Genomic DNA, 14,933 nt, shown 5'->3' on the forward strand with positions numbered 1-14,933 from the left:
ATGGAACTGGAAGAAGAACATCTGGTCCCCTCCCCTGCTACCGAAGCTAAAGTTTTTCCTCTGGAAGGTAGCTCTTAATGCACTCCCTACTGGTGACAATCTGCAAAAAAGGGGACTTCTTATCAACACCAATTGTGCTCGCTGTGGAGGGACTGAATCTATTTATCATATCCTTGTTCACTGTACCTTTGCAAAGGAGGTGTGGGAGGTGGGACCGTGGCTCCATCAGCTCAACCCACTGCACTTCGTCAACTTCAAAGAACTTCTACAAGCATCCCACACTTGGGTAAACCTCCCACCGTATGGGATCTCAGGAAACTTCCTCCCTTGGCTCTGTTGGACCCTTTGGACCTCAAGAAACCAGCTTCTTTTCGAGAATAGAACTTGTACTCCGCAAGATGTGGTGACAAAAGCCATTAGTCTGTGTAGAGAGTGGGAGAATGCACAGACTCCAGAGAGATCAGCTCCACATACGCACAGCTCGCCTCTCCAATCACCGGTGATCGATTCCTTAACAGTCATCTGCAACACAGACGCGGCGTGGCGATCAGATCAGAAAGCGGCGGGTCTAGGTTGGATTTTCAGTGATCAGGACTCAGTGGAACTAAATCGAGCATCACGACTTCAACATCATGTCTCCTCCGCCTGCATGGCTGAAGCGCTAGCCATCAGAGAAGCACTCCTGCACGCCTCCTCCCTTAACATCAATCAAATCTGTCTCAGAACAGATTCCCAAGTGCTCGTACGAGCAATCTCCTCGAGAAGTAGAACGATGGATCTTCACGGAGTCCTTTCCGATATCGACTCCCTGGCGTTCTCTCCGTCCTCATCCTTCTCGAAATATTCTTTTCAGTTTATCCCTAGAGCCCAAAACGGCCCAGCGGATTCTTTAGCAAAGTCTTGTCTATTTTCTTTGGGCTTGAAGCCATGAACACCTCTCAAGTTTTATTTTTAATGAAAGTTCAAGTTGACCAAAAAAAAAAAAAAGGGTCTCTTTAAATAATCTAAGACCATTTTTCAGACAATTTTTTTGTTATTCAGATAAAATATACACAGGGCCTATCAAGACAATGAGACGGGCCTGTGCATACTGTTTCACGGACCATATTTAACTGGAGTACTTTGGCTATTATATCTATGCATATTGTTACTTTCACTAGACCATATTTAACTGGAATACTTGAAGTTAGGCCAATCCCAAGTTATGATAAAGTCATTAAGTTGCTTACGGTTTAGGGTTTGATTTGTAAGAATGGTGATTTTATTTTTTGGATGTAAAAATATTGTTGTGATTTTTTTTGCTTTGGCTAAATTTGAGCTATAAATATTCGTCTCTGTAGAACAATTATAAAGACATGACTTTAAAGAAGCGTTGTGATTTTATAAAAGTGTCTGTGAACTTTAAAAAAAAATACAAATCAAGATTGATGTAGATTTAGGGCTGTAGATATCATTGTGGTTGCGGAAAAAATCACAAAAATCACAAATTTAGTTACGGAACTCTAATGGTTTAAATAATAAGTATGATAAAAATCCTAAGATCAATATATATATATATATATATATATATATACAATACTAAAAGGAGGATATGAGCTTCTCTTAGAATGTCCACGTATGCATAAAAAATCAACCAATGAAAAACTGCGTTTTTGCCACGTCACACCTTTGTTCTGTCGACAATACAATACAGCTAATTTGACAAAATTGAAAGTGGCCCTGTAAAGAACAACCCATCTATTCCTCGAACATTTTACCCTTCTACTCCGACTCTTCCAATTCACTATGTAACTACCCCTTTCGTGTTTCAAAAAAAAAAAAAACTACCCCTTTCATATTCTTTCTTTCTCTCCCGAGTCATCTCCTTCTGAAACTCGATCTGATCACTGAGAATCTACGACGACGAAGAAGGTGGAGGAGGAAGAGGAAGAATGAGAATCTCAGGCTATGTAATCGTTGTTCTATCTGTAACTGTATTCTATTGCGTCGATCGTAGCGTTCACGCGCGTCCCGTCGTCCTCGTCCTCTCCATCGACGATCTCAACAGCGGCGGCGACGATCCCGGAGTCGGAGACTCCTCTAACTTCGACGAATTCGGCGAATCCGAACCCAAATCCGAAGAGGAGCTCGATCCTGGCTCGTGGCGACAGAACTTTCGATAGGTTGACGGAGGAAGCGGTGGAGGAGATAGAGGCGGCTTCTTCATCCGGAGATCCGCACTCGCAGTCGCTGATGGGCTTCGTCTACGGGACGGGGATGATGAGGGAGAAAAGCAAAAGCAAATTCTTCCTTCACCATAACTTTGCTGCTGAAGGTGGGAACATGCAGTCAAAGATGACACTTGCCTTCACGTATCTGCAACAAGATGTAAGCTAAAAGATTATTATTATTACTATTTGAGTTTAAGCTTTAGAATTTGTTATTTGATTCTCCCTTGTGTTTGCAGATGCATGATAAGGCTGTGAAACTATATGCTGAACTAGCAGAAACCGATGTGAATAGCTTCCTGATCTCAAAGGACTCTCCCGTGGTGGAACCAACTAGGATCCACAGCGGGACTGAAGAAAACAAAGGCGCTCTAAGGAAATCACGAGGGGAGGAGGATGAGGATTTTCAGATATTGGAGTATCAAGCGCAGAAAGGCAATGCTGCGGCTATGTACAAGATTGGACTGTTCTACTACTTTGGTCTGCGAGGGTTAAGGCATGATCACACCAAGGCGTTGCACTAGTTTTCGAAGGCGGTGGAGAAAGGAGAGCCGAGGTCTATGGAGCTAATTTTGTTTCCTCATGTAGTAGTATAATGTTCATTTGTATCTCTATTTTCGTTACATGTTCTATTAAATTTGAAATTTTCAGGCATAAAGTTAAATACAATAAACATTGTTACAGTCGGTCGCCTCCTCTGCCTCTGGGATTCGCATAACATCAAGAAGAATGATGAATATATGGGAATCAGCCTCCTCTTACTATATGAACAGGTATCGACATCTTCTCTTTCTCTGGAATAATATATTCAATCTCTGTCTAATCAATACTCAATAATCGGTTAACAACTTCACGCTCAGTACTGTGATCAACCTTAGAACTCCCTGTATAGCTTTAAATTGACGTTTGCATATGAAAATTCAACTAAATCTACTTATATTACGTATTGATTCGCTGAACAATTCATCCACTTCCAGATGTAGTTGGCCAAATCCTTTCCGTTCAAGGCTCTGATCTGAACAACTCTGCAGCAACAACTCGACTTGCCGTCCGTTTCCTCACTGACCCGTAAGCAATGAATTCATCTTTAAATAGTTTTGATCCTTATCTCATTTAGCTCTTTCTTTCAAATAATTCTGTTATGGTGTAATGGAATGGAATTCACCACGGTGAATCCAACAATATTTGGAGGTATGGTTATCTACTTTAAAGAATAAAATATGTTCATAGTTATATTTTCCTGCCAAAAAAGTATTTTTCATACTTATATATTATATTTTACTTAATAACATCATCTAAGAAACACTTGGGCTTCACAGGTAATCTCTATGACTCTATCTAAACTCAACACCAGCAACAAAATTTTACTTTGACAACACCATTCATGCTACCAAAGAGTTTACAAACAGGTAAATCAAGTCTTACCAGCCATATTAAGATCATGTCTTGGCCACGCTTAAATGTGCTAATCTTTCCCACATACTGCCTTCACTACAACTCATATTTCAATATCTGTTAATCTTTTCGAAACATACTTCCTCCATGCAGCTTTGTGGTGCTGCAGCGGAGGTCTTTCCCGAGTTGATACCATGGAAGGAAGAAAAAAAAAGAGTTCGTATCAATTGGAGAACTTCACACGTTCATTGCCAACTCCAGTGAACAGGTAAAACTCACGCTTTCAACAATCTTTAGTACTCCTATGTGGCTTCAAAATAGTAACAAGTAATGTTAGGACTTTTCTCCCCATGAAGACAGAATAAGCTGATTTTCTCTGTACGAGTCGTCCAGGAAAATGGCTTGTCGTTTGTATCTTGCACAGGTTGCAACAGGAAGCTCGCAAAATCTCTCTGGTGCAACAGATGTGTTTCTCCTAATGCACCGGGGTCATCGGGTATGTACTGTTCTTCCCGATCCATATTTAAAGGAACACCCTAATTTCAATATATGTGCACGTTTGACGTACTTTCTCTGCTGTTCTGTGTGAACTAGCTGTTGATGACGGAAAGGAAAGTGCAACTTTTGTTGTCTTTGACAGGGAGATGATCAAACTCATCAAGAAAGAGGCAAAGTCTGGCTCCTGCGTAGATACGTTTTAACTTTTCAGATTGGTTTTAAATTTTTTTCCCTTACTCTAAATGCCCCCACAAACGCCAAGCCTACTACAGATTAGTGGCAGTGGGAGGAATGGAGCTACCAAAATGCCTTGAGGAGCTAGCTGGTAATGGATACCTTTTCAGCTACGTGTAACTCCATATAATTTCACCTCCAACCACCACACATTCACCGTCTCTGCCATTAGTGACAACCTCTTCTTTGGCCCTCAGGTAGAGCTGTGGTAATCTACGTTTCACACTCTTTTTTCTGATTTAATGTCCCACTGTTTTGTAGAGTGGCAACAACAACAAAGCTCTTTTTTCTGATTTAATGTCCCACTGTTTTGTAAAGTGGGAACAGCAACAAAGCTCCAGTCGTGGATCTCAAATCTGGACAACCAACAGCATTTGCCAGCTCCGCTGGTGATGCGGCGAAGATAGCACTAGGAAATGATGGAGCAAATCAGCCAGGTTCTGCAGACTGCAGGTAACGACAAAACCCGCAAACGCCCACGTGACTGATAGTATCAAGGCTATCAAACCGTCAACTTCACTTAGCTTTTGTCTCATTTTAATTTATTATATCCATATATTTTCCCTACTTTGAACTTTGGTTTTTGGATTTTCTGAAAATTTCTCTTAATTAAATAATTAAAGTAACGTTGACGTGTCTTTGATTGTCCGTAGCTTTATGAATGTTCAGCTCTGATGTCAACATTGCATTAACGTAGGTACCTGTTAACAAGCATGTTGTGTTGCTAATATATCTATGATGAACAACCAAAGAGGTCAACGATTCACAGTAATAATACTAAAACCATACTCAATAGATGTATATTACTGTCGTAACCCTAATTCGTTCTTCACCCACCTTTCGACTTCCACCTCTTCCATTTCTCTTCTCTCCAAATCCGTTTCGACGAGTAATTTCAAAACTAATCAAACAATGTAGTGAATTAGTATTGGTGGTCAAAATACCATTCAAAATATTTAAACTAGTTCGTAAAAATATATACTACTCCAAGATTCAAACGGAAATGGAAAAAATACAAAAATCACATCATACCATATATAAGATCAAAATAGGTGACATTAGAATAAAATAACAAGAAGATAATATATAGTGTAATAAGATAAAAACTGAAAATTCAGATATACAAACCGCTCATAGCATCATTAACAAAAATAATATAACAACAGTTGAAACCAATAACATCAACCATAACCCTTCTTTAAAAATGGAAACCTCTTATCTATATATATAACAAGAGTTACAATACACTTTAACTAGAAATTAGCATCGCAAGTTTAATTCAACATAATAATATTATAGGAAAAAATTACGCCCGGACAAACCTTCTAGTATGAGTTAAAAGAAAAAAAAATTAATTACCATTATCCTTTCGTTTTTGTTTCGTGCAGGTGTAAAAACCAAAGAAAACACAACTAATAATATACGTAACTAAAGTGGATGTATTGGATTAATTTTGTCAACTTGATCTAGTTTGACTGTAACATCCTGATACATGGCCCAGTTTTTTAAAAGGGAGATGGACTTTCTACGGCCCATTAGATAAAACCTAGGATTTTCCTTCCTTTTTCTTATAAATAGAGAGTCTCCCTTCTTTTTTTTTCCTCACCAGAAACTTGAAGCGGAGCTCTGGAGAGATTTAGAGAGACTAGGAAACCCTAGCCGCCAAGCTCCTCTTTTCCTTTTTCTCTATTCTTCTCTCTCTCTCCCGGCGGCTCTCCCGTAGCTCTCTCCTTGCCGGCGCCTTCTCTCTCATAGCCGGCGGCCGAGTGGTGGTGGTTGTAGTCGTGTGGTATGGTGGTGACCAGATCTTATCTCCCTTGCCTCTTGTCCCAGTTCGGCCATTAGTGACAACCTCTTCTTTTACCCTCAGGTAGAGGTGTGATAATCTACGTTTCACACTCTTTGTTCTGATTTAATGTCCCACTGTTTTGTAGAGTGGCACAGCAACAAAGCTCCAGTCGTGGATCTCAAATCTGGACAACCAACAGCATTTGCCAGCTCCGCTGGTGATGCGGCGAAGATAGCACTAGGAAATGATGGAGCAAATCAGCCAGGTTCTGCAGACTGCAGGCAACGACAAAACCCGCAAACGCCCACGTGAGTGATAGTATCAAGGCTATCAAACCGTCAACTCCACTTAGATTTTGCTCATTTTAATTTATTATATCCATATATTTTCCCTACTTTGAACTTTGGTTCTTTGGATTTTCTGAAAATTTCTCTTAAAGAATTAAATAATTAAAGTAACGTTGACGTGTCTTTGATTGTCCGTAGCTTTATGAATGTTCAGCTCTGATGTCAACATTGCATTAACGTAGGTACCTGTTAACAAGCATGTTGTGTTGCTAATATATCTATGATGAACAACCAAAGAGGTCAACGATTCACAGTAATAATACTAAAACCATACTCAATAGATGTATATTACTGTCGTAACCCTAATTTGTTCTTCACCCACCTTTCGACTTCCACCTTTTCCATTTCTCTTCTCTCCAAATCTGTTTCGACGAGTAATTTCAAAACTAATCAAACAATGTAGTGAATTAGTACTGGTGGTCAAAATACCATTCAAAATATTTAAACTAATTCGTAAAAATATATACTACTCCAAGATTCAAACGGAAATGGAAAAAATACAAAAATCACAACATACCATATATAAGATCAAAATAGGTGACATGAGAATAAAATAACAACAAGATAATATATAGTGTAATAAGATAAAAACTGAAAATTCAGATATACAAACCGCTCATAGCATCATTAACAAAAATAATATAACAACAGTTGAATCCAATAACATCAACCATAACCCTTCTTTAAAAATGGAAACTTCTGATATATACATATAACTAGAAATTAGCATTGCAAGTTTAATTCAACTTAATAATATTATAGGAAAAAATCTGGGCGTAGCCCGGACAAACCCTCTAGTAATAGGAAAAATAAAAACTTTAAGCAAAAGATCTTACGAGCCTTAATTTTCTTAAACTGATAAAAAAAAATCCCTACATTCTCTCCGATCACTATCACCACGTTCGTTCAAAGGGAAGTCATGCCATCTATATATTTTTTTTTTTTGAAACACAAACTTTCATTAAAACTCAAATTCAAAGACTACAAAGCCAAAAGGGAATTAAACATCCTCTTGGAGACAATTCGTGAACTACAATAGCAAATAGAATCAAGCATGATAAATCTTCAGTTGACAGCGAATTCAATACCAAGATTGAATGCGTCGATAAAGCTTGCATGACAAAGTCGGACAGCAGAGAAATAGTCACAAGTGACGTTGAGAGACAGTCCTCACCAACGAGAAAAACCGAAGTAGTCTCGATTGCACCTTCAGGCCCCGTACAGACCGCTCCACAAGGTAACAAACCGGTGAGTAAACTGAAATTAAAGCTCGAAAAAGAATCCAAGGTATTTTCTCCATTCATAGAAAGGAGACATGGTAGTGAAGTACTCTCCACAACAGAGGAAGAGGTGAGAGTTGTGCGCCGACAACATGATCTTAGTAGTTTTTGATGGCTCAGGGCTGGACGCCGGAGTGGATTCCCACCTACATCGGACGCTAGAGTAACAGACGCCGGAGTGGATTCCCATCTATATATAACTGTTTTATTTTCTATATAATTTCAGTCAACTAATTGCTTCTTTTATTTGCTCTTTTTCTCTCTTCTATTCATAGGTTCGTCTACTTCATCGCTTATGAATGTAGCAACAGAAGATTGATACATGTTTCTCTTCTCAACTTGATACTTTTTTCTTTGCATGATTCACACTAATGATGTCAACTGAGTTTCCTCAGCTAAATTATTCAAATAGAAAATCAAGTATTGTCAACAACAATTGAGGTAATAATAAGTATATAGGACTCTGTTATATAAAGGATTTTAAGCGCTAGATAATAACTACTTTCTTTCACAAATGAAAAGAGGATTGAGTATTTACGATTCTGTTTTTCTTCATTGGCTTTTTCTTAGGAAGACAAAGAGTAGGAAACCATTTGTGATGACATAGAATAGGAAACCATTTTATCAAGCAAATCACAAATGGTTTCCTACTCTATGCCATAAAACAAACACAAAACTTTCAAAATAAAATCCACCTACCTTTTTAAATCAATTACTTCCTAATTAAGCGTGATCGTAATAAAGAGTGTATTAAACATGTTCATGGGTTTGGAGTGAAAAATATATTAAGAGGATAATAAAGGGTACTGTATTATGTTCAAGATACAAGAAGTTGAACATTAATATCCTTTATACACTTACAAAACAAATCATACCGCATTGTTCAATCATTCTTTGTTACTCAACTCATCTTGAGCTCTTAGTTGACCTTCTTTTTTATTTATTCGAATTTATTGTACACGTTTCTACGAAAAAAATGCCAAGACATAAAACCAGAACAATAAAATAAAGAAAGTCAAATAATAAGAAACTCTTATCCATACTTGCTTCAAACAATCTTGGTGGGATGACAAACATGTAGGAGCGGAGAAGAAATACAGTAGAGATAAAAGTGGTATATATTAATATATATACATATATATATATATAACTGGAGGTTGATACATTGTCTTAGAAAGCTTTGAATCTACTTGAGTATTTTAAATCGTGGTTGGAGGGTTTGCTAGAGCTCCCCTATGGGGGTTAGTGACCCAATCATCCAGCGCTTCATGCTGTAAGTTCATTACATATAGTTGATCATGCTGATTGTCCTACAAGTCATCTCGTAAGCGTTCTTGTTAATCTTCTTGGTTCTGGAAATCTTCAATAGTCTCTTGATTACCCTCCTCTTTGGTTCCATTATGGTTTTTGCCTTTGTAATTCGAATTTGTAATAGATTATGTAAGCTCATTTACAGTGTTCTTGAGCTCTTTAAGCTTCCCGTTGGTCTAGCCGTGCTGTTTCACTTATGCTGCTTGTTTCTTCGTGGAGCTCAAGTATTTCTTGTCCTTTATATGTCCATGTTCATAAATTTGCATGTTTTAAATGTGTAATTGTATTTGGTTTCGGATTAATCATTGGTACTGATAAGACCTATAGCAAGTTCTAAAAACAGTAAAATCATATTTATTTTTACATGGCATTGTATTCTAAACAGTAAATATTTTACGTTTTTTATAACTGTAAAAAACTGAAGCATTAAACATCATTTTCAAATAGCAGTTGACTTAGACAACACTTTTTAGTCAATCTCTTTTAAATGATAAGAAGAGGGACGAACGTAGTTAGTTGGGGGCAAGTAAAGACTAAGAGGCCGACTCTCTTCACCAAGTCTAAAACATCTCCGTATATCCTCCTAATTAAAAGGATTGATTTTTAATGTCTGAATGATATGGTTTTTAATCGTTTACTCACGTCGTGTAATTTATCATTTTGAAAAGTAGTGATCATTTCAAATTTACAACAATAACTACATGTTACAGGTTACATATATAGTGTTATCCGTACGCAACGAGTTGATTTGTTCATTGCGGTTTCTACACCATTTGGCACCAAGTAAATGTCCTTAAATGCAATGAATCTAAATCATCTCTTGATGAAGCCGACAATAGAATCAGTGAACATCAACATATTAGATAACAATGCAAATTATAATAACCAACATTTTCATTCAACATTGCAAAATTCAAATCAGAATCCTCTGTTTGATTGGTTCAACCATCCTCAGTCAAAAGGAAACATATGAATAACCATCGGAAAAATACAAAGCATAAAACCAAGAAGGCTCTGTTTTTATCGTTTTTCATTTTATTAGACGAAACAACAATCGCTACTAGCTTAGACGACGCGGGTAACTGCAGCATGGATAGCGTCAACGAGGTGAGGCACCGTCTTCGTACTGAGACCTGCCATGCTTATTCTCCTGCAATACACAATATCATTCTTCTCAATTTCAACCTCAGGATCTTCATGAACTTAAACATACTGGTTACACCATATATAAGATCATTTCTATTTTCCTTTGTTTAATACAACTGTAATTTCAATAGCAAATAATTGCTTTATATGAACTTCTACGCAACTATGTTGGGTCACATACCTAAAAGAACATGATGAAAGTATGAAACGTGGACTATCTTTTGAACTATGTGATTATTACTGCTTAAACTAAGCTTGTTTAATATAGCTAGAGAACAGAATACTGATGGTTCTAGGCGTTGTAGAAACTAAACTCTACCATATGCCTAAGAAAATTTGAAAATCCTAAGAAAATTTGAAAATAAAGATAACTATATAAGTTGGCCTCACCCGTCAGATGTCATGTAAATGTGATACTCTTTGGTCATGAAGGCAACTTGCTCCTTGTTCAATCCGGTAAAAGTAAACATGCCAATCTGTTTGATAATGTGACTCCAATCACCAGGTGTTCCTGCAAGCCAGACAACGTCTCATGCGCAAGAGCTTATAAAATAGGCACCACTAAAGATGGAATAAAAGAGAGAAGACAAGCATTAAAAATGAACCTTTGGCTTGTAGAGCTTCAAATAACTGTTGGCGCATGCTAATTATGCGGTCAGCCATTCCTTTCAGCTCGATGGTCCAGTCGTTGTACATATCGCTGTCAAGATGTAAACAAAGAATGTTTAGAAACGTGGAGCAGATTCTAAATCCAAAAAGAGATTCATTACAAGCTTGATAACACAAATGAAATTTTAGTGATTATGCATGATTCCACAGAGAATGATACTTGGCACAACCATATCTACATATAATAGACTATCAAACTACTGCGTATGGTAGAAACGGTAGAGATATCTCTAAAAAAATTATCACGCAAGCTTCCATTCTAGTAAATATTTCTGCACATAATCATCTAAACGTAAGTGTACTTCTACTTCATTAACTCAGATTTAAAGGTCCCTTGCCCAACCAAAAATATTTGAAAGTGGGTAAATTGATGCTCCCCTTACAGGATAAACATATACCTGCTTTTCAGAATGGTGGCAACAATTGATGCTCCATGAATAGGTGGGCTCGAATACATGGGACGCACAACAAGTTTCACCTGGCTCTCAACCTTACTAGCCACATCAGCCGACTTGCACACCTTTACATTAGGTAAAAAAAAATATTAGATGCGGTTTTCGAAAGACTGTATTCGTGTAATATACAAAAACCACTATGTGAGGATAAACAGCAAGCCCATAGAAAGTGCTTCTAACAATAATGCAGATGGATACAAGGATAGAATCAAAGATGAAACTGAGACGTTTGGTTCCTTACAATGCTAAGGGCACCAACACGCTCCCCATAAAGTCCCATATTTTTGGCATAACTTTGAGCTATCAAGCATTCACCGCCATCAGCAACAAACGTACGGACAGAGTGTGCGTCTGTGTCAAGGCTACCACTAGCAAAACCCTGCAATTGTGAAAGGAAAATTAAGAGTTAGGCTTCTCTTTTTATACATGATACATCAGATCAAATTCACACATAAAGTATACTTGGTTTAATTTGTTTGTAAGCAACCATTGAATAAAACAACAAAGCAAAGACTTATTGTATGAGTTACCTGATATGCACTATCAAAAAAGGGCAGTAAGCTCTTGGATCTTATTAGTTGTCGAATCTTTGCCCACTGTTCGGAGGTTGGGTCAACTCCAGTGGGATTGTGTGCACATGCATGAAGTAAGACAATAGCTCCAGATGGTGCAGCGCCAAGATCCTCGAGCAAACCTGTTGATTTATTTATTTGCAACAATGGTCAAGTCTATATATCAAATGTCGTTTTATGAAATGTTTTGACAGAATGCAATCTGGAGATCTATTTTCTTAATCAAAATCTAAACGTCAGATTTCAAGAGTATGATCAGTACACAGAGAGTAACTTTCATTTGGGGTAAGTCAAGTGGATAGATCCATTGAGGCATCAAGCAATTATCATGAAAAAGACAAACTAAATTAAGGTCAGTGTAGCAACCGGGAAGTCGAAAGACAAAACTCATGGAATAATAAAAAACCAACCTTGGAAGTCAAGCCCACGGGTTGCAGGATCATAGTAACGGTAGTACTCCACAGACAAGCCTGCCAAGTTGAAAACTTTGGGATGGTTTCCCCAAGTCGGTTTTGGAATGAAAATGACACACTGAAAAAACGACTACCCCAGTTAGCAACAGTTGTGTTGATTATCTGATTCAACGACCATCAAAAACAAACAAAAAAGGGAGACATTTTTACTTGGTGGTAGTGTTTCTTGAGAAACTCAGCCCCAACTCTCAAAGAACCAGTACCAGACAAGCACTGGATCGTAGCAACTCTACTCTCTTGAATCGCAGGACTGCCAATCAAAACATGATCATATATGGGACAAAAGCTACAAACAAAGACAGAGCAAAACCACATATTAAACATTGAAAGGCCATATGAGATTACCTATCAGCACCCAAGATGAGCTTGGCGCTAAGTTTGTTGAAATCAGCGAGTCCAGCAATGGGAATATACTCCTTGACACGGGACCTTAAGAGAGGAATAGAGACAAATGTGTAGTCAAGTCATTAGCCAAAAAAAAAAAAAAGAATCACACGAGGAGTTTTAGTAACAATGTTGGAATAACTCACGGATCGTTGACAAGCTGTTGCTCTGCTCTTCGCACCACGTCGAGAACAAGGGGCTTCCCTTCCTTTTGAAGATCCAAGTTAAAAAAAAAAAAAAACAAACAAACAAATCAAAACCTAAGCTTACAAAATAGCTAATCGAAATATTGCAACTATAAAGATGCTTAGAAAGTAGGCAGAGGAAACAACCTCAGTTCGATAGGCGCCAACACCCAAATTGAGCTTAGCTGGGCTTGGATCATTGTTGTAAGCAACTGTTACCTGTTTTCCACAAACAAAAAAATAAAAAAATCAAAATCAAAACGTTAAACATCAAATCATTGGTCGAATCAGTTATCTATCAACGAGTAATATGCCTTCGCAGTAACCGATACGGATCTTATCGTAAAAGCCAAGATGGATCTAGAGAGAGAGAGAGAGAGAGACGTACACCGAGAATAGGATCTTCGGGAGCACGATCGACGTTGGAGAAGACGGAGTCCATTAGAGCAAGGATCGCAGTGGAGAGATCGGATGAATAGAGAGAGAGAGAGTTGAGTTTTTATTGAAGCGTCGCCTTTCTCTTCTTTTTTAAAAGAGTGTGTGTATCAAAAAATAAATTAGCTGTGGGCTGAATGAATGAATAATGTGACTCTCGCAACCGTCTCTCTGTGGGCGCAGCAGTCAGTTTATTCGTAACTTTTCCGGAGAACTCCTTGTCCGCCAAGTCCACAATTTTCTTATTTCTTTCTTACATGGTGTTAATTATTAAATAAATATTCTTAACTTCCATATTTTTAAGTAAACACTATAGTATATGTTTTTGTTAAATGATTTCAAATCTATAATTATTACTATCTTACTAAATTTTCTTCCTCATTTCTTCTTTTCTTTCCTTCTTTTAACTTTTCTGAATATTCGTCTGTTGATTTTCCGGTTTTTTTCTATTATGTTATAGTTTGTAACTTTGAGGTTAATTGTTTGTGGTTTTTACATTAATTTTTGGGTTTTGTTTTTTTTTAAATCCATTTTGCATTCAATCAAGATTTTGAAAGAATAAATTTCTTAAAATGTAGGGATACAAGTTTTTGCAAATAACTATTTTTTTTAACTTAAAAACCAAAAACCAACTTTTCATGTTTTTTTTTCATCCTATACGGTGGTTTTCAATTTTTAAAAATTGTTTTTATTATATTTATATTTTAATGTAAGAAAACAAGAAAAATGATAATCACTATAAACAAATAAAGTTTAGTAAGATTCATTTGCTTATCATTGGTACTATTTATTAAATCTGTGATATATATTCTTTTAATATTTTTTATTTTTTTAAACAAGATATTAACTTCTAAGTTAATTTTTTTTTTAAATATCAGACCAAAAAATCATTAGTCAAATTTTTGAAAAACAAAAAGATAATAAAATTTAAATTTAATAATAAAAAAAATATAATTTTATACGGTTTCTCAAACTTATAAAAAATACATTTAAACCAGTGTTTTTAAAACCGGACCGACCCGATGGTTGGACCGGGTTCGACCATGAACCGGTTATATAGCCGGGTTGGTCTAGTAATTGGTTCGACCATGAACCGGCCACATAGCCGGATTATATTTCAAAGATATTAAACCAATAAAAACCACTAAAACTATCAAAAATCTATAAATCATCCATATAAACAAGAAACTAATTTATATTTATAATATTTTATGTTCAAAATTGATTAATATTTTAACTATGCATCATTTTTACTAATATTACTTTTATATTTACATACTAAAAAAATATTAAACCATATTATTGAACCAGGTTTAACCCGGTCGAACCATATTGAACCGTGACCCAAAATATTTTTGGTTCACCTTCCGGTCCGGTTTTAAAAGCACTGATTTAAACTTTATTTAGTATGTTTAAATAATCTAACTATTGATATTTTTGTTTAAAATATTTGAATTATATAATATTTTAAAAATATTAATAATTTTTATTTTATTTTTACTTTTTAATTATGTATGGCATTTTTGAACTGCATTAATTGTGTATTCTCATAT

At 36.6% G+C, this 14,933-nt stretch overlaps 1 protein-coding gene and 1 long non-coding RNA gene across 31 annotated transcripts; one reads left to right on the forward strand and one right to left on the reverse strand.

The window, feature by feature from the left end:
- The first annotated feature begins 1,738 nt into the window (after positions 1-1,738).
- On the forward strand, positions 1,739-6,743 carry LOC106320411. 29 transcript variants are annotated; one of them, XR_001265811.1, is made up of 9 exons: positions 1,741-2,367; positions 2,447-2,763; positions 2,859-2,980; positions 3,185-3,398; positions 3,527-3,616; positions 3,756-3,870; positions 3,940-4,098; positions 4,197-4,531; positions 4,653-4,972. It is a non-coding gene; the product is annotated as an uncharacterized LOC106320411 (long non-coding RNA). The 29 variants fall into 29 exon arrangements; XR_001265806.1 differs by having other exon boundaries at positions 1,742-2,367; positions 3,959-4,098; XR_001265813.1 differs by having other exon boundaries at positions 1,742-2,367; positions 3,959-4,098; positions 4,243-4,531.
- A 3,228-nt stretch (positions 6,744-9,971) lies between these two features.
- Positions 9,972-13,595, reverse strand: LOC106320409 (aspartate aminotransferase, cytoplasmic isozyme 1). 2 transcript variants are annotated; one of them, XM_013758767.1, is made up of 12 exons: positions 13,334-13,595; positions 13,093-13,164; positions 12,907-12,968; positions 12,722-12,805; positions 12,527-12,626; positions 12,314-12,434; positions 11,862-12,025; positions 11,573-11,710; positions 11,275-11,396; positions 10,813-10,907; positions 10,598-10,718; positions 9,972-10,221 (listed from the first exon to the last, which is right to left on the reverse strand). In XM_013758767.1, the coding sequence occupies exons 1-12, from the start codon at positions 13,385-13,387 to the stop codon at positions 10,161-10,163; spliced, it is 1,194 nt and encodes a 397-aa protein (XP_013614221.1). In that variant the 5' UTR covers positions 13,388-13,595; the 3' UTR covers positions 9,972-10,160. The 2 variants fall into 2 exon arrangements, with proteins under 2 accessions (XP_013614221.1, XP_013614220.1); XM_013758766.1 differs by having other exon boundaries at positions 9,972-10,211; positions 13,334-13,594.
- Positions 13,596-14,933: the final 1,338 nt, after the last annotated feature.

This window comes from Brassica oleracea, unplaced genomic scaffold, assembly GCF_000695525.1.
Source record: "Brassica oleracea var. oleracea cultivar TO1000 unplaced genomic scaffold, BOL UnpScaffold00915, whole genome shotgun sequence".
NCBI classification, from domain to species: Eukaryota; Viridiplantae; Streptophyta; class Magnoliopsida; order Brassicales; family Brassicaceae; genus Brassica; species Brassica oleracea.